General features: G+C 36.0%; 1 protein-coding gene across 1 annotated transcript in view; it reads left to right on the top strand.

Moving 5' to 3' along the window:
- Positions 1 to 22,641, top strand: part of LOC140784959 (uncharacterized) — a 33,969-nt gene extending 11,328 nt beyond the window's left edge. Inside the window, exons 8-13 of the mRNA XM_073132603.1 lie at positions 6,397 to 6,490; positions 13,904 to 14,082; positions 14,176 to 14,263; positions 14,352 to 14,457; positions 16,072 to 16,158; positions 22,214 to 22,641. Coding sequence (XP_072988704.1) covers positions 6,397 to 6,490; positions 13,904 to 14,082; positions 14,176 to 14,263; positions 14,352 to 14,457; positions 16,072 to 16,158; positions 22,214 to 22,321 — 662 coding nt within the window. The 3' untranslated portion in view covers positions 22,322 to 22,641. The remainder of the gene's footprint in view (positions 1 to 6,396; positions 6,491 to 13,903; positions 14,083 to 14,175; positions 14,264 to 14,351; positions 14,458 to 16,071; positions 16,159 to 22,213) is intronic.
- Positions 22,642 to 24,461: the final 1,820 nt, after the last annotated feature.

The raw sequence follows: 24,461 nt of genomic DNA, 5'->3' as shown, positions 1-24,461 counted from the left end.
CCACACCTTTATAGAGGCTAGCCAATAAGCCAAAATACAATTATTAATCCTAATTTTGGAAGATTCTTGTCGATCGTTCTTTGTATGTGCGAACGCGATGCAGACATTCGAACGCGGCGTTCGAACGCGCCCGACTGCGTTCGGACACACTCTTCTTGTCCTCTGTATTTGCGAACCTGATGCAGGCCGTTCGCAAGGCGTTCAAATGTGACTCCTTCCGCGTTCGAACGCGACCTACAAAAATTTTATTTTAAGGAAAATAAATAACTAATGCAATATGAAAAGATTCTAACTAAATGTATCAGCCCACCACTCTTCCCCTACCTTGCCCTCAAGGTGTAAAGTCGGGGAAACACTCCAAGATGTCCGTCTCCAACTCCCATGTCGCCTCATCGGATGGCTCGCCAAGCCACTCGACTAGAATCTTCATCTCTAATCTGATACCATATCATCGTTGGTGCCTAACAAGTACACGAACTGGCTCTACAACCTCTGTCTCCTCTAATGGCTCCGGTAGAATTGATCCAACGACCTCATGATCTCCAATCTGCTCCCTTAACAATGAAACATGGAAGACAGGATGCGCTCTAGACCCCTCTGGCAGCTCCAAACGATATGCAACCGGATCAATATGCTCTAACACTCGAAACAGATCGAAGTAGCGATGTGCTAGCTTCTAGTTTCGCATCGAACGCAAGGTTACCTGTCAATACGGTTGCACTCTCACAAACACTCAACTGTCGATGTCAAACTCCTGCTCAATATGACTCCGATCATAAACTTGCTTCATGCGGTTTTGAGCAAGTTTAAGATAGGCACGCAACCTCCTCAATGTGGCATCTCTATCCATCAAAGCTAAGTCCACTTCCGTCCGATCTGTAGATGTCACTGGGTCATAAGCGTGTAATGTCAGAGCCGTGCATCTATACACCACCTCAAATGGAGTCATGCCAATGCTGCTATGGTTGGCAGTGTTGTATGACCACTCCGCCCATGGTAAGAACTCCAACCATCGTCTCGGCATCTCTCCAACAAAGCACTTCAAGTACTGCTCAATGCCTCGATTGACCATCTCGGTTTGGCCGTTCGTCTGTGGATGATAGGTCGAACTGAAGTTCAATCGCGTCCCGAGCAATCTGAAAAACTCTGTTCAAAAGTCACTTATAAATACACAATCACGATCTGAGACAATCGTGCGTGGCATGCCATGTAACCGAGCAACATCTCACAAAAATTTCAGCCATTGACTTAGCTGAAAATGGATGTAAAAATGCCGAAAAGTGCGCATACTTGCTCAATCTGTCAACCACCACAAAGATAACAGAATAACCACGTACCAGAGGAAGACCCTCTATAAAATCTATAGAAATGTCTTCCCAAACATGGTTCGGTATAGGTAAAGGCTAAAGTAATCCGGCCGATTTTATTGTGGTTGCCTTAGCCCTTTGACGGACTTCGCAAGCATGGACAAAATTCCTCACATCCCGCCTCAATCCTGGCCACGCGCAACTCTGAGATATCCTCCTATAAATCCTCAAGCCCAATCTCCTCACTAACCTTTCGTTTAGAAAGTTGTGTGTACTCTCCGAATCGATGAGGATATGCACACAATGCTTTCTAACGAGTCTATCTACCCACAATGTCCTTGGCGCGGAAGTACCTGAATATGCATGCATCGATATTTCAGCTTGGATATCTTCCTCCGCACCCTCCTCAATGTCCTTCTCATGAACCTCCTCTGGACACTCTCTATCATCAACAACCTCATTATCCTCCTCGAGACCGTCAATGAGCATCACACTCCCGATCGGTTTGGAACACCGATGACCGGGGGTGAAACGCTCATCACATCGAAAGCAAAGGCTCTTCGCTCCTCTACCTGGGCAAGTGTGAGAGTTTGAACGGGGGGTCTTGTGCATCCTCTAACATCGGAAGAATGTCTCCAAGATGGTTGTGGTTTAGTACTAGCAACCGTTGCCTTTGAACCTGCAGAATTTTCAGCCGGTGTTCTAGGCGCAAACCGCCCATCTCGGTTGCCCCAACTTGTTTTCGCTGCCATCTTAAGAACCTTATGCTTTTGTGTTGTGATCGTGGGAAGAGGAATTGAATCCGGAATCCCTCGTCCTACAATGCCCCTCCCTCTTAACCACTCTTAATAACCTTATGCTTTTGTTCCATCCTCATGGCCTTCTCAAAGGCCTCCTCAAGAGTGGTTAAGAGGGAGAGGCATTGTAGGACGAGGGATTCCGGATTCAATTCCTCTTCCCACGATCACAACATAAAAACAATCAGTTGGGCCCTCCCATAACATTTAAACAAGAGGGGGGAGAAGATGGTTGTCACTGGTAGCAACAGTAAGCTCATGTAGCAACAGTAAGCTCATTAGCCTCTTGTGGTACCTCCAACTTCCTCCTCTGCATTCTCATTAATCGTGTTAACCAACAAATTCTTAGTGGAACAATTGCAAGAAAAGTGATCTATCTCAGGGACTTATAGCGGTGAGTGACATTTGCCCCTTATTTCAAGAATGTTGATGCAATAACTTTCCTCTTACTATTTTGTGTGGTAGCACATACAAAAGTGTTATTAACATAGATGTAGTTGATGAGGTGCAAATAGACTAAGTAGTTGATGCACCCTTGGAACATAGTGGAGTCGAGTATATGTGGCTTGATAATTAGAGTTTCTATGCATCTTGGTTTCAAGTAATACTGAAAGTCAATAGCTAACTGAAAGTTTTGCTAAAGGGTATCATATAGTTGTAATTTTGTAAATGCATCTCATGTGAAATCTCAGGTCTCAACGCAGAATGAAATCTAGCAATGGTGTTACTCTTCTCTGTTAAATCATACTTAATCATCAGTTCATCAGATTGACTCATGTACTTAATTACTGGCATGTTGCCCTGACACAGAGAAGTCATCTGCTTCATTAGCAGTCTGGCCATTTGTCAAGGCCTCGGAAATCTGCTAGACATTTGGTGGATATATGATGCTTGTATATATCTTTGTTTTAGATATCCTTTCATTTCAATCCTATGCTTAATTGGCTCATGACATGACCTTATTATATATGTCTCCCACACTAAGCCAAGATTGTTTAGCTTGTTTCATTAAGTTGAATTTCATGAACATAACCCTATGACTTTCAGACATTATATAAACGAAGGGATTGGTCCATGTTACTGAGCATGTCTTAGAAAGCCTTAGGGTCTAGGCTAATAGAAACTAGGGCTTTGTTTGTTTTGAGTTCAGCGGAGGTCCTTTAATTGGGTTAAGGACCCCTAGCCTACTTTAGTGATCAAACATCTTTTTAATTTTTTTTCTAATCAAGTTCAGTCCCCAATTAAATAAATAAATAATAATATATAAATTATAATACTCTTTTAAATTGTTTTTAGTTTTACCCTTGACATGACTTAAACATATCAATTTTAGGCCTTGTCAATCTTCTCTCTTCTCTCGGTTCTCTCCCTCCTCGCTCTCCTCTCTCATCCAAAAATATATAATTTCTTATTAGAAAAAACCTCTTTCACCATGGCTCACAAAAAAACAACACTAGAAAAAAATATTTATACATAGGTGAAAAAAATTATTATTGAATATCATTTACTGATATGCTTAATAGTAGTTTAAAATGGCTAACTTATAATTATATTTATAAATTTAATAATAATATTTTAGTACTATTTGCATGACACTCAATTTTTCTAAAAAAATAAATATTTTTTTACTTTTATGTCACGTCCAAGTAAAAATTATGTGCTGATTTCAAATCTACTCTTTATCTATTTATAATTTTCTTCCAAAATAAATATATTTTCCTCTAATTTTTTAAAAAAAAATTTACTATGTCCACAATAAATTGTAGAGTGGTTTCAGGCTTGTGAACTTTTAAGCCCGCAATAACTCACTTTTTTAATAAAAGTCTGGAATACGAACAACTTAATATTTGAAAGCTAAATTGTTAAAAAAATAAATTATTAATATTATTACAGCCTTACATGTGGGCTTTAAAAAAATAAAATAAAAAAAAGTAATAATATATTATTATTTAAAATAGAATATTAACCTTATATTATTTTAGAAAAAAAATCAATAATAATAATAATATGTAAGCCTACGTAGCAGTGGTTGTGGGCTTACATGCTGCATAAGCTCGCAAAATGGGGCCTATGAGCTCACAAATCAATTTAAGACCTTATTATCGCTAAAATGATAATATTTTAAATTTTATCATCAAAGTCATATGGCATTAGTCCATTAACTTTATATATCATTTGTTTTCCTCAAAAACTACATTTTTCACTTTTTCACATCACATCAAAAGTAATAATTACACTTTAGCTTAGTTCACACTTAAACATTATATTTTCTTGAACTAGTTCAAGATATTTAAATAATGACTAAGAAATAGGGTTAGCTTATCTAGTTCGGAGCTTAGCCTCAAATCAAACATGGCCTAGGTGGCTTGATATTCACTTCCTTGTACTATATCCTCTAGGTCGTAATAATCACATCCATTTTGCACAGGGACATCAGTATGCGTATCATGCATAACCCTATGAGGTTCAAGATCAACGTATCATTGTGCAGTTCTCTCATATTTAAATGCGTGTTTTTGTTGATATTATCTTCTAGTTACCTAGCATGCTCACTTCAATGTGTGATTAGCTTGGAGGGTAGGATTATCTCTAGGTTCAGAGCATGTAACCTAAAGACTATGCTTTAAATTATTGAACCTTTCATTCCAATTCTCTAAGCCACTGAATAATCTTTGAAATGTGCCATCTCTTGATTTATTGGCCATATCACTGTTGTAAGGTTGTCCAAAAGGAGTGGTCTGGTAAACCCAACCTAGGATTGATACCAAAGATGATGTAGGACAACCTAGGAGTCAGAACCATGTTTGACTCAATATGTACACATGCATATGATTCTATGCCATGCAAAGGATAAAGATCTAAAGTCTATATGAAGTGTAATATGTGTAACTGAAATAAAAGGAAAAATAATTTCAGCAATAAAGAATTAAAAACTACACAGTAGTAGATAATTCCAAATGAAATTCAGAATAGTCACCATCTTTTCTAATTAACTCCATACTAGATAGTGCAGAATCCCCTCATTGAACACTTTGTGAGTGCTCGAGATCAGTTACAATCAGAACCATCTGTTAAGGAAAGCTATTAAGGCTTCAATAGTTTGAGTTTTAAATAGTTTTCAGGTTATAGATGCAGTGGGGTTTGATAAGGTATTTTGAGAAGGTTAAAAGGTGACATTGAGAAGATTGTCATTTTGCTACCATTTTCTTTTGCTGCCGTTATTATTTTCTGCAAAAATTTGAAGCTCATCACTCTTATTGTCTCAAAGTTTGCATACCATGTCATATATTTTGCAATTCCAAGACAGCCCCAAGTCCTCCGGTACACCTTAAAGCCTTGATCAAACAACCTCAAGATCTACCTTACTACCTTAGAATTTGAACCCTGAAGCCATTACACAACTGACTGCAGAAATATCTGCTGCCTAGTATAACCATCCAAAAGTGAAATTTTCTCAAAACAGCCCTATCAAACCCACTGCAAAATACAAACTGCAATCCAAGTTAAAAGCCCAACTATTGAAGCCTTAAACCCTTTACTCTTCACAACAGCTGAATTGAATTTCATTGTAATTTATTTTGAGCGCCCACCAATTGTTTGATGCAAGGATTTTGGATGATTCCTTGGAAGTTAATAAAAACAAATAGAAACAATATCATTGTAACCATTCTGGATTTCTTTTGGAATGATTGATAACTCTACTACTCTCTTTAATTCATTATTGTTTTTTTCCCTTTATCTTAGTTATATACATATTAAATTTCATATAGGCTACAAATCTTTTTCCTTTGCATGATGTAACATCATATATCCATGTGTGCATTTTGGGTCAAACAAGGTCTGACTCATATGTTCTCCTACATCACTTTCTTTTTCACCTCTTCTCGTTTTTTTCCATGACTCGACCTCAGCAGTCTGCCATTCAGTCTCCTCTCTCTATGGAAGATGTTGTTTGGGTTGATGGGTATTAGTAATTGTCAGGCATATTGGTTACCTATGTCTGAATGCCTCCTTCCACCACAACATCATCTACTGCCTGTCTCTATCTCTCTGTTAATTATATTGCAGGATGACAGAATGCAGTGCTGTTTCTCTTCTTACAAAAGTCATGCCGCCCAACATGCACATTGCATAGTGGCACTTGTAACTTGATGTGTAATATTCTTCTAGGCTTAGTACATGGTTCTTTGAGGCTCTACTAAAACTGGATTTCTTCTTCTTCTTCTTCTTCTTTAACTTTTACACTATATTCTGTGCATTATCTAAATGGAACCTTATGTTGCTTATTACAGGGACTGGATATGTTTGTAGCACCTACTTTGGATCAGTACCCAATCCTATAGACATTAGCCGAATGTTCAATTTCAGCAGTGAAGAATGCAGCAGGTATAAATTTGGTTTCCTCTTTGCACGCCACTTTTTATGTGAGTGCAGTAAATGACAAGAAAGGATTTTCAGTTTAAATTACTCAATATGGTAACCAAATAAAACTTGTGATTTGGTAGGAGTTGGGTCTGATGCTGTTGTCACCATGAATGTTAAACCAAATACTACTATAGTAGAAATATTAACATTAGTATACAATTTTGAGCTTAGCTACAAGAATCCTTTGTAACAATTCTAGGGACACACCCATTTTCGACATGAAAATCATCTCTTTCTAGTTTTTACTAATTTTGCAAGCTCCATTTGGGTTCTCTTGTCATTGTGTCACTACCAAACTGGATTTAATTCTCCTTAGTGTTTGTGTCTTACGTATCACTTATAGTTGGACCTAGCCAGCCCAAGCTTAGTTTCTGTTATGGCAAAAAGTGAATCAGGCAATTCAGCCCCAAATAGTCATCAGTCAAGCTAGTCTAGCATCGATCTTGGTGTTGTTGGGGTATGTTGTCCTATAGACTTTTACAATAGTTGGAAATGTGCGTAGCATGAAACTTGTGAAGTTGGCTGCTAGTGTTGTCACAGTGGACTTGTTGAGCCAGGGGGCTGTAGTATCATGTTATCCCATTTTTGGGTCCTATACCTTGTACTTCTAGGTATGAAATTTGTACTTTTTGGTCATCAGAGCAGAGAGCAGGTGGCCATTCAGCCACATAACTCTCCCTCTACGAGCTACATTTTTTCCTTGGGAATTTCTGCATTCAGTTCTCCATTCTCGAAAGTATCATAGAGCAGTCACCATCTCATCCTCTTCTTAGCCATGCTATCCCTCCATCTTTAGTTACAAAAGATAGCTGTAGACATATTGATGATTCTGAACACTTTTTGACTTATTCCATTTATATATTTTCTTTTGACAACTCGGTTCATTCCTGCACTTAAGCTACTAACTAGAACGCCACGTTTTGACACACTCAACTCATGGACGTTGAACCGTGGTGCCTTGGCATCTAGCACAATTTTTAATAATTATAATTACCTAAACTAAGTAGCCAATCACCATGGGTGTCATGAGACTGGTATCTTACAGAATTCATATCTATTATTCTCTCTGACACTTGGAATGATAAGAGAGGTGATCTGATCAATCTTGTAAATGGTCCAATTGTGCATAACATAATAATACAAAGCCAAAGTTAGGAAATGCAGCGTGAATATGAATTGATAGCATAACATATCACTACTAAGACTAATGAGCATCAAATGTCACAAATCTTGTAACATTACTCGGCGGAAGCATCAAGGAGCATTACATCTGTGGTGCTAGAAAGATGATCTGGTCAAGATCACTACAAGGTGTTATTTTAATGGCAACTGCAGACTTGAATGATTACCTAGAGTATAGCCACCATGGAGTGTCATTAAGATAATTTATCTCAATACTCTTTTCCATATGGGTGTTGTCGATACAAATACCTTGGGGTTTTCTTCTAAATTTGTTGACATGTTTTTGATCTAATTTTCACGAGTGATGCATTCTAGTTAGGGCTATCAAAATAATTAAGCTGGCTTGAGTTCGGCTCGAGTTTGGCTCGCTAAGGCTCAATCAAGTTTGGCTCAAATTGGGCGATTCAAGCTTGATCAGCTGAACTAGGTTCTAAATTAATTTCGAGCCAAGCTTAATCATGAGTCGGCTCGATCAAGCTCGGTTCGGTATGGCTCAAAAATAATTATTTGATATTTAAAAATTGTATAATATATATTACATATAATTAAATTGAACCTTTAGATCAAGATCTAAAGGTTCATAATATTAGTTACTCTAGACTATAAATTTTAGCCATGTTATGGCTGCAATAGGAGTAAAGGTTGGTGCACTTGTACATTATTTATTTTTTTGTTACTTATTAATTTAGGTTTTATAATCTCTATTTTATGTAGTTGAAATTATTTGCATAGAGATTGTTGATTCAAGTCTATTTCAAGCTTGATTTAGGTTTCAACTAAATAGGTATCAACTTGTTTAGGAGCTCGAGATCAAAATTAGAGCAAATGGAAATTGAATCAGTTCAAGCTTGATTATGAATTCAGGCTCAAAATTAATTTCAAATCAAGCTTGATTAGAGCTTGACTCACTTACCCCTAGTTTTAGTTAGTAATTACTATATATCAAAAGAGTATTCTAAATAAAACATGCTATCTTGTCACAACTTCAACTTTTTTTCTCGAAATGTGGAATGTATGAGTGATACATCAAATGATATATGCTGTTTGCTATTAACTATTTATAAACTTTTATGGAATTAATGTATGTAACATGTATATTTGGAAGATGGTTATTAGACCATGTAGAATTATTGTTCTAGGAAGATGTCATCAAGGCGACAATGGCGGCTGGCATGGCTGTTTTTCGCTGCTATCTGTGAGTTTTGCCTTCTTTGGATGATGTCCAAGCTTATGAAAGTAGCGATCTTGAGCTAAATGAACTATTGGTGTTGTGTTTCAGACTATGCTAGGTTACAATAATACATGGTAGCTAATGAGTTTGGTTGGTCTTATTTTATAGGTTGGTGTTGCTTCCCCTTGTATTCTCTGAAGATTATACCTTTCTATATAATTTTCTTGCTTAAAGCCTTAAACTATTAGCCACTTCTGCTTATGTTTCCCTCTACTTGTTTAAAACTTAAATTGCTCCATTCTACTCTGATTGGCACATTTAGTGTTTCAAGATTGATGTTGCCTGAGTTATAAGTTATTATTGACTATACTTGCAGAAGATATGATATTAATAATATATTTAATGGGGTTAAAAGGCCTGATTTAGGCTAAAGCCACTCAAAGTGGTGCCTACCATCCATTGTGTTGTAAACTCTATTGGCCACCATGTACTTGTGATATACTTTTTGAACTATTGTGCAGAAGGCCCATGACAATAATAGTAATGGATTGAAGTTTTGACCAATCCTGATTTAGATTGGCCGAAATGGATTCGAATCAGCTCCATACCCAAAACTAGTATTGTTATTGGTCTTAGGCTAGAATTGCCCTTATCAGGCGAAATAAGCAGGTTTCAGACCTGCTTCAGCCAAAATGTATCTAAATGAGCAGGTATAAATGGGTCAGATCTGACCCGGATCTGAACCCATATTAATACCTTTACCTTCTCTCTGCACTCTCATCTCTTCTCCCATTTCTCTCCTCTCTTGATCTCTCAATGCACCTCTCTCAATCTGGCGAAGTTGAGTGAGGATGAGTAATTTCCAACAATGTTGACCTCCAACAAGTAGTTCTCCGGCGAGCAAAGGAGTTTTTCTTTCTTTTCTTTGGTTAGGTTTTTTTTTCCCTTTTTTTCCATTAGGGCTTTTCCCCCTTTTTCCCATTAGGGTTTTTGCCCTTTTTCCCATCTCTCTCCCTCTCTCCCTTTCTCCTTTTCTTCCTTTCTTCCTTTCTCCTTACTGCTGGAGCAGTTCTCCTTCGCTGCTACAGTAGCACAGAGAGAGAGAGAGAGAGAGGATGAGTATTTTTTTTTCCTATCATTTTTCAAAATTTTTAGGATTTTTTTGACATTTTATACAATTTTAAGATTTCAATGTTATTAAAAAATATTCTAATCCCTAGATGCTCAGCACGACAGCCGATATAATTAAGGTTCCCAGTTTCGGCCGAAACCCGATCCGTTTCGGTCAGAATCGGCCGATCCCGACCGAAACGGGTGGGAACGGGTCGGATCCGACCCGGGGGACATTAATAATTGATGTCCCCACCCCTACCTGCCTCTCTCCCTTTTCTCTCTCTCTCTCTCTCTCTCTTTTCCTCTCTTTCTCTCTTTTCTTTCTTTCTCTCTTTCTCACGGATCTCTTACTCTCTTTCTCACCGGTGACTGAGTAGTGAGTAGATCTCCGTCTCTCCGGTGACCTCGACCTCTGACGACGTTCTCTGACGACCTCGATTTCCAGCGACCTTGGGTAAGTTTTTTTTTCAGTTTTTTTTTTCCATTGTGCACCAACTGCACCTGCAGCAGGTGCTGCTGCAGCAGCAGAGACTTCTCTGCCAGTAGAGCAGCAGCAACTTCTCTGCTACAGCAGCACCTTGTTATAATTTTAAATTATTTTATATTTTATTTTGATTTTTGTTTATATTTTTTAGTTGCAGAGCTAAAATATCAATGACTCCAAAAGAGAAGTCATATGATACCAACATTGGGTGGCAACATTGCAGCACTATTGGGCAAGATAAAAGACGCGTTAAATGCAACTGGTGTGGAAAGGAAATGAGTAGTATTAGCTGTTTGAAAGAACATTTAGCTGGAAGATAAGGAAATATAGCAGCTTGCACTCAAGTGTCTTTGGAAGTTAAATAGTAGATGTTGACTCATTTAATTGACAAAAAGAAGGATAAACAATCTGCACAACAAAGAGAGTCAATGATTCGTAAAAAATTGATGCATAATCCTGTACACATTGATGATGATAGCAGTGAGCAAAGTGAGGAGGATGAGGAGGAGAGACAGATGAGGGCAATGAAAGAGAGCAGAAATATGCATAGAGAAGAGGAAGAGATGAGAAGAAGCACTGGTGGTAACTTTCAGAAATCTAGATCAGTTAATATACAAGAAGAAAGAGAATATAGGGGCATCAATTTTACCTAGAGGACTCCTGGTGTTACAGCAGAGTCTGAAAATATTGGACCAATAGATACATATCTTCAAAAAAAAAAGGGTCGTACACAGACTTCAATCAAGATAGCTCTCAAAGGAATTAAAAATGCAAAGAAACACATTGGTAGAGCTATCTCTAAATTTTTCTTCTACAACCATATTCCTTTTAATGTAGCTGATAGCCCTTACAATCACACTATGGTGGATGCTATACAATCAGTAGGGCCTGGTGTTCCCCCTCCTAGTTCAAATGATATTGCTACTAAATATCTTGACTCAGAGGTAGATGAACTTCATACTTATATTGAGACATTTAAACGGTATTGGGATGAATTTGGTTGTACACTGATGTGTGATGGGTGGAGTACACAAAACAGAAGAAATATAATTAATTTCTTAGTGTACTCTGGCATGGGGACAATATTTTTGAAGTCTGTGGATGCTACTGCTTATTTCAAAAATGCAGATTATATTTGTCAGTTGATGGATGAGGTGGTACAAGAAATCGGTGAAAAAAGAGTAGTCCAAGTGGTTACTGATAATGGGGCAAATTATAAAGCTGCTAGAAATTTACTGATGATTAAGACCTCATTTATATTGGACGTCATGTGCTGCACATTATATTGATCTGATGTTAGAGGATATTGCAAAAGAGTCTGAAATTGACATGGCTATAAGTGAAGGTCAGAGGTTAACAAATTTTATATATAATCATAGTTGGGTTCTTAATTTACTCAGGCAGATGCCTGGTGGTAGGGAGAGCATCATGCGCTACAAGGATGATATTATACGGATGTTTACATCACAGGAGTGGTCTATGAAAATTAAGAATATGAAACCTAAAGATAAATCTTTAGGTGAAACTTTGAAAAATATGGCTCTTGGAAATATATTTTGGGATAATATTACAGTTGCCACCGCAGTATTTGAGCCTCTTGTCAAAGTATTAAGACTTGTAGACAGTGATGACAAGTCTGAGATGGGTTTATTATATGAGGCAATGGACATAGCTAAAGAATCAATAAAAAAAACATGGGCCAAAGTTATAGGAAGTGGTGGAAGATGATTGATTCTAGATGGAACAAACAACTACATAGAGATATACACGCTGTTGGTAAGTATGCTTTTAAGTTGTAAGTTTTAATTTACTTCTATTTATGAATATTTAAAAATTTGAATGCTTACAAATTTTAAATTTTTACGGGGTATTTTCTTAATCCAAGATTTCAATTCTCTAAAAATGTCAATAATGATAGTGAAGTCTTGTTGGGGGTTAGAAAGGTAATTAGCAAGCTTGAGCCCGATATTCATAAACAAATCCTGTGCGATAAAGAAGTGAGTTATGATTCAATTAAATAATTTTATTATTATTTGTTTCAAGTTTTAACTTTCAACATAATCAATAAGCTAATAATATATTTCGATTTCGGATGGAGAGATATAGATTGAGAGCCAAGCAATTGATCTTGCTAAAGTTCTTTGCAGCCTATATCTCATAACACTCCAGCTGAATGGTGGTCTATTTATGGATGGGAGGAGGCACTAAATTTGACGCCAATAGCAAATAAGATTTTAAGTCAAATTGTGTCTTCATCACAGTGTGAAAGAAATTGGACTACTTTCTCCTTAATCCACACAAAAACACAACCGATTGACAATGGAAAGATTGGAAAAATTAGTTTTTTGTCATTATAATATGAGATTGAGGGAGAGAAATTTAAGAAGAAAGGTAGAAAATGAATAACTTATTGATTTAAATCATGTTTTTGATGAAGAAGACCCCTTGACTCTATGGATCAGAGAAATAGAGGACAGGTTATTAGATGACAGAGATAACCCATAGTTAGATGAAATATTGGGAGAGACCACGACAAGGGCAGAGGCTAGTACGAGTCATTCAGCAGCGAGAGATAGTATACCTACTAGTACTAGTCATAGTCCTGATGATACATATGGTGGTGAGATCGTTCCATCTACATTTGTTGAGGAAAGTCAAGGAGGCATAAGGAGTGAAGACAGAAAAACTGAGGATATATATACATATCAGCGACGTCGTCATGAGATGCATTTTTGTTCCTATGATTATGGTACATCGAGTATTTATTGTTTGGAGCCATCACAAAATCCATATGCTAGTTATTATCCTCAGTATCCTCAGTATTCTCAAGCATAAGATCCAAATGTTGGTTATTATCCTCCTCAAACGCAAGTCACACAACAAGATCCATACAATATGACTAGTATGATCGAATCACTTTTTGGAGCATCAGGTCCTAGACATCAATATTTATAAACTTATGGTAATTATGATGATGAAGACTATAGAAATTTACAAGAACCAGCTCGGTATTCAATAAAGTTTTAAATTTTGAGTAAGTTAATACATTTTTTAAGTTTTTAGACTTCATATGTGAGTAATTTTTGTTTTCTTATTTTTTGTCATTTTTTCTAAATTTTTCTGCATTTTTAAATAATATTTAAAATTTTATATAATTAAAAAATAGGCTGATCCCGATACTGGGAACTTTGGATATAATCAATACATATTGCTTTTTTGGGGGTGATTGTTTTTGACTCTGAAACTGATACTTAGAACCTTAATAATAGCACTAGAGCAACTCACCCCATTTGAGATAGGGTTTTCTTTAGCTAATTGGGGGTTTCTGTCATTTGTACTGTTGGTCCCTGAGGAGTGAGGGAGGAGAGTTTGTTCTTTAGCTAATTGGAGGCACAATTTTGATTCTAGGTTTCTATCATTGTAGGATTGTTCAAGCACCTTTTACAGATCTCTGCTCTTCACAGAACTCTGGCGATGAATTCTCAATATTGCAGGAGAACATACCGACTACAAAGATGGAGGCAAGTTTGGCAGACGATTCACTTCTAGCTGAATTTACTTCACCAAATGAGTGTTCTCTTCAGGAAGAAGGTTCTTTGTCAGGTAAGTAATTTGTTAACACTGGAGTGCATCTGCACCCTTTCCATAAATAATGTTCTTAAAGTTCAGGCTATCTATGTTCTGTTATCTTTTTAGAGTGCAGACAGGTCCTCAAGTCAGTTAAACCAGGAAGGAGGCCATCATCAGAAATCATAAAATTTTGGAAGGAAAATGGCTTTACCAAGTAAAATGAATCTCAATGGAGTTATATCATAGCAAGAGCTTATTCAAATTCCATAACAAGAGCTTATTCTCATTGATGTTCTTCGCAGTTTGATAGTTGCTGCATCAGAACTGGAGGTGGATCGTTTGATTATAGATCTGCTTCCCCTTTTGTCATATTCTGCACCATTTGCCGTTTATCACCAATATCTTCAGGTAACTTACTAACTTTATAATCAGATGATTCATCTTAGCATGTTATGGGTAATCTGCAAGAATACATCCAGAATTTTCTTAGCCACAGAAGTTCTGCATAATGTTGGACATCCTGTTGTACCATGTCACTTTTCAATTTTGTTAATTAGTTTTCACCCATTTACTTAAATATTGTATAACCTCTGAGTTTGTGAAAATGGTGGTTTGATATAGGTGGAAATTGGATAATCTAAATTTTTATGTTTCTTTTATCTAGAGCTAAGATTGGATGATCATTGATAACTATCCTTGAATTAACTAGAAATGGTAGCAACTATAAGGTGGTAACAATTTTTGAATTTTCTTGGAATCATTGATTTACTGCTTTCCTTTACCCCAATTACTTAGTGCAGTTAATTTTCTTGGAATCCTTTTCACAACATATAATCATATCTCTGTTTGCATCTTGAGTTAAACTTAGATCAAACTCCTAGGTTGTTTTCTGTCACAAGGTCCTGGGACATGATGAAAGATTAAATAATTATGAAAGAGTCTCTGCAGAGTCTTTGATCAGTATCTCACAGATATCCAACTCTGACTAATAAATATTCCTTTTAAAAGGACTTCTGTCTGGAGATAAATTTGCCATCAATTAAAATCTGGAAACTCTCCGCCATATGTGAAGATGGAAATATAGAAGATATCTAAATGAATATGAAAATATGTATCTGTGGTAACTTCAGCAGTACCAATACTGAAGGTTTGAACAGTACTAGCACAAAATTAATTTGTTTTGCATTAGAAATGCATGACCAATGATTGAGAAGTTTAAGCTCGTATATCTAGTTATATTCAGTTGTGGCACCTCTGAGAAACAAATTGGACTATTCATGGTGATTTTCTATAGCAGCACATAAAGCCTAACAGAAAATGAAAGAAATGATATGGAATATGTAAAGGGTTTATGACTTATCTATGTGTATAAGGTGTGATCCAGGAAGTAACATGGTTATATCATCAACTACTGTTCATCAAAGCATCACACCACTATAGTGATTGATCTAATGTTCAATTTGCAAACTTTCTTTCGTTCCTTACAAAATGTATATTTTGATAAATTACTTTAACAATTTCTTTTCACAAATTTGAATTACTGATTGGATAATTAAATTTGTTTAGCATCACTAATGAATCAGAAGATATGCCAGCAATTATTCTAAAGTTATTAGAACATGGCACGTCTGAATTTTTATTACATAAAATTTATATAGTACTTATTTAGTTAAGCTTGCTTCTCCTTGATGCCTGAACCATTTCATTGACCAATGGCAAGGGTTGGCATACTTTTTGAGGTCATTATTTCTCTTGGATTTTAGTATAGATATGCTCATCTTATATGACGCTTTGGTATTTTTCTGGATAATTTTGATCGATTAGTTTGCCTTGTCATATTTAAAATTTTCTGTCTGTGTGCTTATAAGTTAAAACCTGTGATTCTGTTGCTAAGTATAGTTTTCTTGTCTGACTTGTCATATTTCATTCCTCCAAGCATTGTGTTAATAGTTGGACAATCAGCATGCAATTTACAGATTCTAACTTTCTCTTGCTGATAATTTTGGGTGTTGAAACCTGCAGCCTCTTGCTACATGCATGCACAAGTTACAGGCTTCAAGAATGGCTGTGGGTTTGCAAATTTCTGAGCCTTGGCTTCGTGAATATCAGGTCTGATGTGTTTATTTAGTTAATGAATTCAACTGTGTTTTGTTCTAATATATAGCTGTGTGTGTGCGCGCGCACATTAAGTAGCAACATCACATGCAGCAATGTATTCAATATGCATCTGTATTGCAAGGTATCTTTTTCTTTGTTGTGTAGGAAGTAGTGCATCTTTCAGACTGAACTCGTTCAATGGCAAGTTTGTTTTTTCTTGGTTTTCTTCTTTAATTATTGATGGATCAGTTTGAGTCTAGCTCATTATTTGATGATTTAGCTTCTCCTCATCATGGTGGAGACCTTGTTTTCTTCAACCTCGTTTGTACACTTTTTCATTGTAATTATGCTCCAAATCATTTGTTAGTAGTTGCTCATCTGATGTATTTGTATCTCGTAAAGAGATTAATATGTACAAAAAGAAAATTATACCAGAACAGATAACTGGTTGTTCCATCTTAGCTTAAGAAATGACAGGCAAAGTTTGGTAAAGTAGAACTTGTATAAAATAAATGTACATGTGCTTAGGATGCAAATGACATTGTAATGGTTATTATTACATCAAACATTGGATGATTTTGTATGAATAACAATTTCATGATACAATTTCGTGATTCAAGACATTACTTAAAAAAGTAGAGCAATGTATACCAAGTGAACTTGTCCAAAGCAATAGTTTACATTGCATTATTCAATTCAGAGATACTATATTTCCAAGCTTGATAATCTTTCCGTAGTGAACTTACCTTTTTAGTTACCCAGAACCAAATATGGTTTTACCTGGCATGTATTATTCAAAAGTTATGTGTAGAAAAGTCCTCTTGAATATTTTAATTGAAACTGAACTTTGGTTGGATAGTTTTTGAACCAACTAAAGTACCAAGGGGGCTGCATCTGCATAAAATTTACCCTCTGTCAGTGGATCACGCTTTGTCTTTGTTTAACAGGTAGGATCAACTGGTAAATTACTATCAGTCTATCATGGCAATATGCTGATATTACCTTCTATAAAGAGATACATGTGCAGTGCTGTAATGGAGGATGAAAATCTAGTATAAGTTGTAAACTTAAGGTTATTTGTTATATTGTCTTTTTCCCGAATTAATGTAGCAATTAGCCAATTATTGTAGCGTCAGGTACTGTAGCATTGGCACTGTAGCAGAGAATAGTGCCGACGAACTCCCCCTTTTTTTTGTAGGAGTCCTAAATGGTGCAGATTAGGGTCTATTTACGTTATAAGATTCCTATTGATATAGAGCAAAGTAGGAACCTACAGGGTTCTATGATCTGATAGTGGACCTTTTAGAAGAGATGAATACAAAAACGAGAAAAGGTAGCAAATGAAGAGAACAAGAGAGTAAATGTAATATTTTAGAGATAAAGAGAATAAATAGGAAGAAAAAGAGAGAACATAGCACACCTAGCCAACGCTGGGTGTTGTTTGTCAAGAAAATGTCTAAGAAATTCTAGATCTTTATTAGATGATTTGGCCTCTTGATTTATATACCTTTTGGTAAAAAAAAAAAAACTAGTTATTTACTAAGATGGCAGAACACCCAAAATTACAGTATCAAAATTTCACTTTTCGACGTTGATAAAAGGACACTAATAAGATTTTTAACAAAATTTGCAATTTGTCCCTCAAAACTTTTTATTTTATTTCTAAACTTTAATTAGATTTTACAACTTCTCTCATCCCCAACAGTAAAAAAAGGCTAGTTTTGAGAGGTAAAATTATAATTTAAGAGTTCAATGTCTTTTTTACCCTTAAAATAACTGGTTTTGACTTTTTCACCCCTAGTGTGGATCCACATTTCTTATATTTCGTTGCATCAACATGTTTCTTTTAGGCACATCATTTTGATATTGGAGTAAGTTATGATCTATCAGATCCAACTATGATGTTCATTTATAGAAACGAAGATGAAATCACCCGATGAACGATGAGCAATTTAAGAGAATTAGTGTTCTTATGATCAAGACTATGGTGTCGCTATTACCTTCTCTTATTGAATGACTTTTGATAGATGACCAAGAGTTAAGTAAATTGTTGTAGTTTAATCACAAGAAAATGTGATATTGGTCTACATCAACTAATTGTGGCAATAGATTTTTAGCATTCTTTCTTAATAAATAGTGCTAATTAAACCTAGAACCCCCTAAACTATGGCCCATTTTCACGTAATCTTCCTTATTTATCTTTTGACACTTTGACTCCCATAGCCCTTCACTTAAGGAATGATTCTAGAATATAACTCGATATTTGAGAATAACAGTTAAACATTATAATAACTGTATTCTATCATACAAATATTATTCATCAAAATTACATCTTATACCACACACTAACTCAATTATTAATTTATCATTGATATCTATTATGTCAATCTACTTTATATCAAATCAAAAGATATTTATAATAATTTTATAAAAAATAAAATAATTTTTTCCTATCTTTTTCTTCACTTTATATCACATCAAAAGTAATTGTCACGACCCGAAATCGGAATTATGACCGGTCATGCACCTCAATACGCTTAAGATACATGAAGCCTTACTAATACTTCCTAAGTGTATAATGACAAGAATAAATAAACGAAGAGGATCATCTTTATTAAATTTAAACTAATTGCAATGAAAATAAATAATGTCATTATTACTGTCTCTAAACGAAATTAAATTAACAACTAAACTAACATATAAGACCAAAAGAGCGAAAATATAAATAGGTAGGCCCTAAGTGGAGGAAGGGTCCCGATGCATCTTGCTCAGTTGCCACGCTGACCATTACCTGAGATACTAAAAGAGAAAAAGAAATCCATGAGCCAACAACTATAGTTCAGTGAGTAAAATCCACTTGAAAACTAAATAAATTTTAAAATTTTATAGTGTTAAACTAAGTTTAACAATATACATAACAATTTTCAACAGACATGCTCTTAAATAATGATAAATGATAACAATAGAGAGTTATAACTTGTAGCCTTGCATAGTTCAACATATTAACATCTTTCCATTATTTATAATGTCATTTGTTTCAATAGGTCTATATTCTGTGGATCCACATCAACTAGAAGTCACATCGAGATGACGCTTGAGATTTTTCCTCATAGCTGATCTGGTTAGGGTCATCATATAGTATCATTATGTGATCAACAAGGTCTTCTTCGGTGGATCCCTTTTGTTCCTGTTTAGATGTTACTAACCATTGAGAGATGTTAGTCACCTAGGAAATTTCTCATTCATCTTAGGACTGTTCCGCTAACCTCGCCGAGTCACTTAAGAAAGTCACCGTAGTGATCTGATATAGGATTTTCTCTTGGACTTCTAGATAGACTTGAGTCACCAAAGAAAGCCGCAAGCGATCTATACTAGGACTGTTCTCTAAGCCATACCAATACTAGTTTTATTTTATTTTTTTACTAAAATTTATAATTTGCACAAGGTATGACGATGCACTAAGTGTAATGATTAAATGTACACAGAAAATGTAACAATTAAATTTGCACGAAAAATAAAATAAATAAATTTGCACATAGCAAATTACATGGTCTGACAAAGGTGCGAAGTATAATAAAAATAAATATGAGTGAACTAACTCACTTCAATCTAGACAAGATAATCAAAATCTCAAATCTCTAGCTCACGTGCTAAAAATCACCACCGAGGAGGAGCGTGATGGTCCCTATTTACTCCGGCAATGCTTTGACAGGCTGAACCCACGTCGTGATTCCGACGGTGAGGAAGAAGAAAACGAAGGAGAAAAAGAAAAAGGAAAGGAGGCTGGGTAAAGAAAAGAGAGAGAGAGTTAAGGTTTAATTTATAGGGTCAAAATCCAAATCTAATTTAGATTTGTATTCGGCAAGATCTCTGCGGCCGCCTCGTCGCGTGCCGAGAGGGGAGATGGGAGAGGGTTGCACTTGCAGCCTCTTCTCTTTTTTTTGTTTTTGTTTTGCAGTTCTTACAGTAATTATTATATCTTTATTCCAGAATACAAGTGAATATAAAAATAGTTATTTTTGGAATAAAGATCTTATTTTGAGAATAATAAATATGAATACCTATTCTAGAATTGGCCTTATTTTTAAAGAAAACAAATCCTTAACTATCTAATATTTCTCTCCCCTACGATGTTAATGAAAAATGTCAACTAATCATTTTACTCAACTTTTTTTCTAAGATTCCAAGTATTGAAATCAGGATGAAGATCAGGATCGGCCTTCCAAAAAATGATGCATATCGGCAATATCAACAATATCAACAATATTGGCCATTCTTATCTGCGTGTATTTTAAAATATAGAAAAATAATTAAAATTTAAAAAAAAATAATAAGATATAAATATAAAAATTTTCTATATAAAGTCTAAAAACTAAAAAATAAATATTATTTTTAATTTTCTATCTCTCCTTTCACACAAATAAAAAAAATTGCTTACTTTCTCTCCCCCTAACTCTCTCAGTCCCCTACTAACTCTCTCTTATTAACTCTTTTAAAAAAAACTCTCCTTATCCCTCTTCCTCATCTTCCCCCTCCCTCTCCGTTTATCTTTTCTCTCCCTCTCCGATTCCCTCTCTCTCTCTCTCCCCTAAGCCGTTGCTTTTTCGACGTAATTTTGGCCTTCATCAACATCCAACAAAATATTCTGACATAGATTTGTCTCCGTCAACCTCCGACAATCTTAGATACACTTTTTTCTTCCTTTATTCTCTTTCTTCGACGAGCTCTCTTTCTCTCTTTCTCCCTTTCTCTTGATTTCGGATCAGGATCGGCCAATACTAGGCCGAAACCGGTCATTGGACTAGTTTCAGCCCTAGATCGCCGATCTCGATCCATTTCGGTCGATCCCACTTGGGATCGGTTGAAACTAGCTTCCATATTTTTTCTCTTTCTTTCCTCTAAAATAAGAATGAAATAATCTCCAGAGGGCCTAAAATGGATTATGTAGTAGTCGCAACATTTTTTAATAGAAAAATCTAATGGATAACTAATGTAAGGAGCATTTCAGAGGTTTTACGTTGTTAAGGTAGTCAATGTGTTGTAAAAAATAAATAAGAGGGTCTACGTGAAAATGGGCAATAGTCCATAAGGTTTAGATGTAATTATCCCTAATAAATATTCCGGTTTATTTTTCTAAATGCCAGATTACCTTTCAGAGCATCCTAACTTGTTTAGAAACCCATAATTTAGGATTTTGGTATATTAGTTCATTAGAGTTAGGTTTACTAGGAAAGGTTTTGGGGATAAATATAATCTGAAAAGGTGTTATTTTGATTGTGATTATTTGAAGAAATTATTGTTATGGAGAGTTCCATGTGTACCTTTTATTTTCCTTCTTGTTTATCTCACAGTGCTAATAAGAGAAACATACTTTGAGGTGGGAGAAAGATCTTTGGATTCACTATCTTTTCTCCTTGGGCATCTTTCATGAATCTCTTTATTGTTTCCTTAAACTAGCATGCTCATTGATTGCAAATTACATCAGTTCACTTATGAGTCTTAAGGTAGTTAAGACATACTAGAGTATATCATTGTGTTTTCAGATGTTCCAGTTCCTTGTTTAGACTACAACCACTATTCATTGATGTATTTTCTATAAATTCTATAAAAAGAAAATTCTTGAACATAATAGAAACAATTAACATATCACAGCTTTCATGAATTGTCTGAGATCACTCAACAGAAAGGATACAATGAACCACTATAGAGGGGTGATTTTATTCATGTAGAAGATTTATTGACATGGAGTAGATGACTAAATTCATGTTGGAGGAAGTAGAAAGAAGAAGAGATGATAGTACTTGACTTGATTAAATACCTTGTACTAAATAAAGTTGAATGAAGAAAAATGATCCTTGCTTGCTCCTAATTTAGTTGGAAGTAAAAGTAGGGTATTCATTTATAGTTGTTGCACTTCCATTGTATTTAAGATATGGCATTAAAGTTCTATTTGGATTTTCTTTTGAACTTAACCAAGAGATGTCCACTTCTTATTAGATTTAAAAAAGGGTTTGAGGCGTGGAGTCTTTAAAAACAATATTGTTAATTGTTTTAATTGCTGATGCAGGTTCTTCCATCCCGGACTCATCCGCATATGCAAATGAATGCGTTTGGTGGTTACATTTTAAGTGGGGTTAGAGTCTGCAGCAATGAAGCGTGTGATGGAAATAAGTGACCATATGATCCATTAACTTTGTGCTTGGCTTAAGTAACAATCAGTAATAATCAGCATCACATCCCATCCCCGCCACCCACCCACCCACCCCCCCCACCACCACCACCACCACCACCAAGGCCACAAGGAGAACTTACAGTTGACTATTACGTGGACGAGTATCAACAACTTTACTGTTTTCCAACCTACATATAGCAGGTTATCATCTCTCTGAAATCCCAAAGAAAGTTGTGGTAATATTGTCAATTCAGACCGACCCATATGATATCTAAGCAAGAGTGTAGAGAAGATTTTTGACAATTTGATGATAATTTGATACTTGTTCTTGTCCAAAGATCATCTATTGACTGTTGTGTTTGCTTCATGCTGTTATTTTTATATTATAAAAAAATTTGTTGGTTAGAAGGTTGTTAAGCACTGAGATTTGTCGAGCAATTACTTTAGTCATCAGGGGCAAAGTTTCTTTTTTGTTTGACAAACCAGGCCGCAGCCCTGTTTTATTAGAAACTTAAACGGAGCAAAGTTTCAAGTGGCTATAACTTTAGTCTTGTATCGGAAGGAGCAAAAAAATGAAAAGAACTTAGTCATGTATTAGTGACCATTATTTTCTTTAATAAAAGTCTGTAGATCATTCATTCATGAACCAGAAAGTACAATCAAAAGTAGAATTACAATGAGGAATATATAATAATCCGTTCCAGTTAAAACTACGAACTTCAAAATGTTATACTAGCAATATTGTGAGCAGAGTTGTTCATTCTGCTAGTGAATGAAACCCTAATATTGGGTAAAATTAGTCAACCACCAGATGCAATCTTTAATATCATTAGTGTGTTGTAGCAACTCTCCACATAAAATGCCATACATGCGTGAGAAAATAGAGCATTAATGAGAACGCTCAGCCTTGCAATATTACTCTAAAGCCATGCAACACTTGATCCAGTAGAAAAACCTAGGGCCAGGCTGCACACTAGAGAATTATCCTGGCAAGTGGAGCCGTAAGAGTGGAAATGCCCAAGATCAAGAGGCTACTTGCTTCTTGAATAGCTGCTACAGGTAAAGTATGATCTTTGCAGATGAGGCAATTATTCCTCGCCTTTTAGATAGTCCAGAGAAGAGTAAGGGTCAATGGGAAGAGGTCAGTAAAGATAGTCGAATGCTTGTGGAGAAGCTAATCAGCAAACCAAGTGGGCCTAGCAAACTCACAATCGAGAAGGAGATCTCCCCACAGACTCATTGCAAGGCAAGCAAATTGGACGTGAGTTCTCCAAATAAGTAAAGCGCCTATTAAGAGTTTTGCAGACAGGAAGAGCACCAAAGACGCATCTCCATAAGAAATTTTTAACTCTTGGGATGATATTTTTGCATTTATGAATAAGGTTCCAATGCTTGCCTCTCTTGGGATTGTAGTGAGAGCTAAACCAGTTGCCATTCAATAGAGTATTTAGAGCAGACTTAGTTGAGAAGAGTCCAGTGGGCAAAAGAGACTAGACCAGAAGATATGGATCAGCAATGGAGGTAGGGCTAATAAAGGTGCTATAAATTGCCAATAATACCTCCTCTAGAAAGATGACATTGTTATGAGCTGGACTAATGAGAGAGTTAGATTGGATATTTGGATTAAAGGGAGTTCTTGATGGTGATGAAAAGGATGGAAGATGGATGATATAGGGGATAGGGATATTTGCGATTAGAGAAGAGAATAGGATGAAGGGGAAGAAGGGGTCGCTCCTAAAAGAAGTAGGGCCGCGACAGATGAGGAGAAGGATCTAACCAATGTAGGCCAGGGGAAGATATGAAGTTAAGGCAAGAAGAAGAAAGAGAGAGAGAGAGAGAGAGAGAGAGAGAGAGAGAGAGAGAGAGAGAGAGAGAGAGAGAGGGGGGGGATAAGGAGAAAGAAGATACATTCATAACATAACCCAACTAGGGTGCACTCCACAATACTTGAAGGTTACCCCTTGGACCCAAACAATAAAAATAAAACCCTAAAAGCCATGCGTTCTCGTTGCGGTGCATTCAAACGCGCCCGAGACCGTTCGAACGCACAAATCTCGTTCTCTATCTTTACGAATGCGTGCAGGCATTCGAATGGGCGTATTCAAATGAGCCTAAGGCCGTTCGAACGCATAAATCTGGTTCT

Source organism: Typha latifolia, chromosome 3 (assembly GCF_019914945.1).
Source record: "Typha latifolia isolate L0001 chromosome 3, TyphaL0001v2, whole genome shotgun sequence".
Taxonomy (NCBI): Eukaryota; Viridiplantae; Streptophyta; class Magnoliopsida; order Poales; family Typhaceae; genus Typha; species Typha latifolia.
Note: the sequence above shows the minus strand (reverse complement) of the source record. Positions and strands in the feature narration are given on the sequence as shown.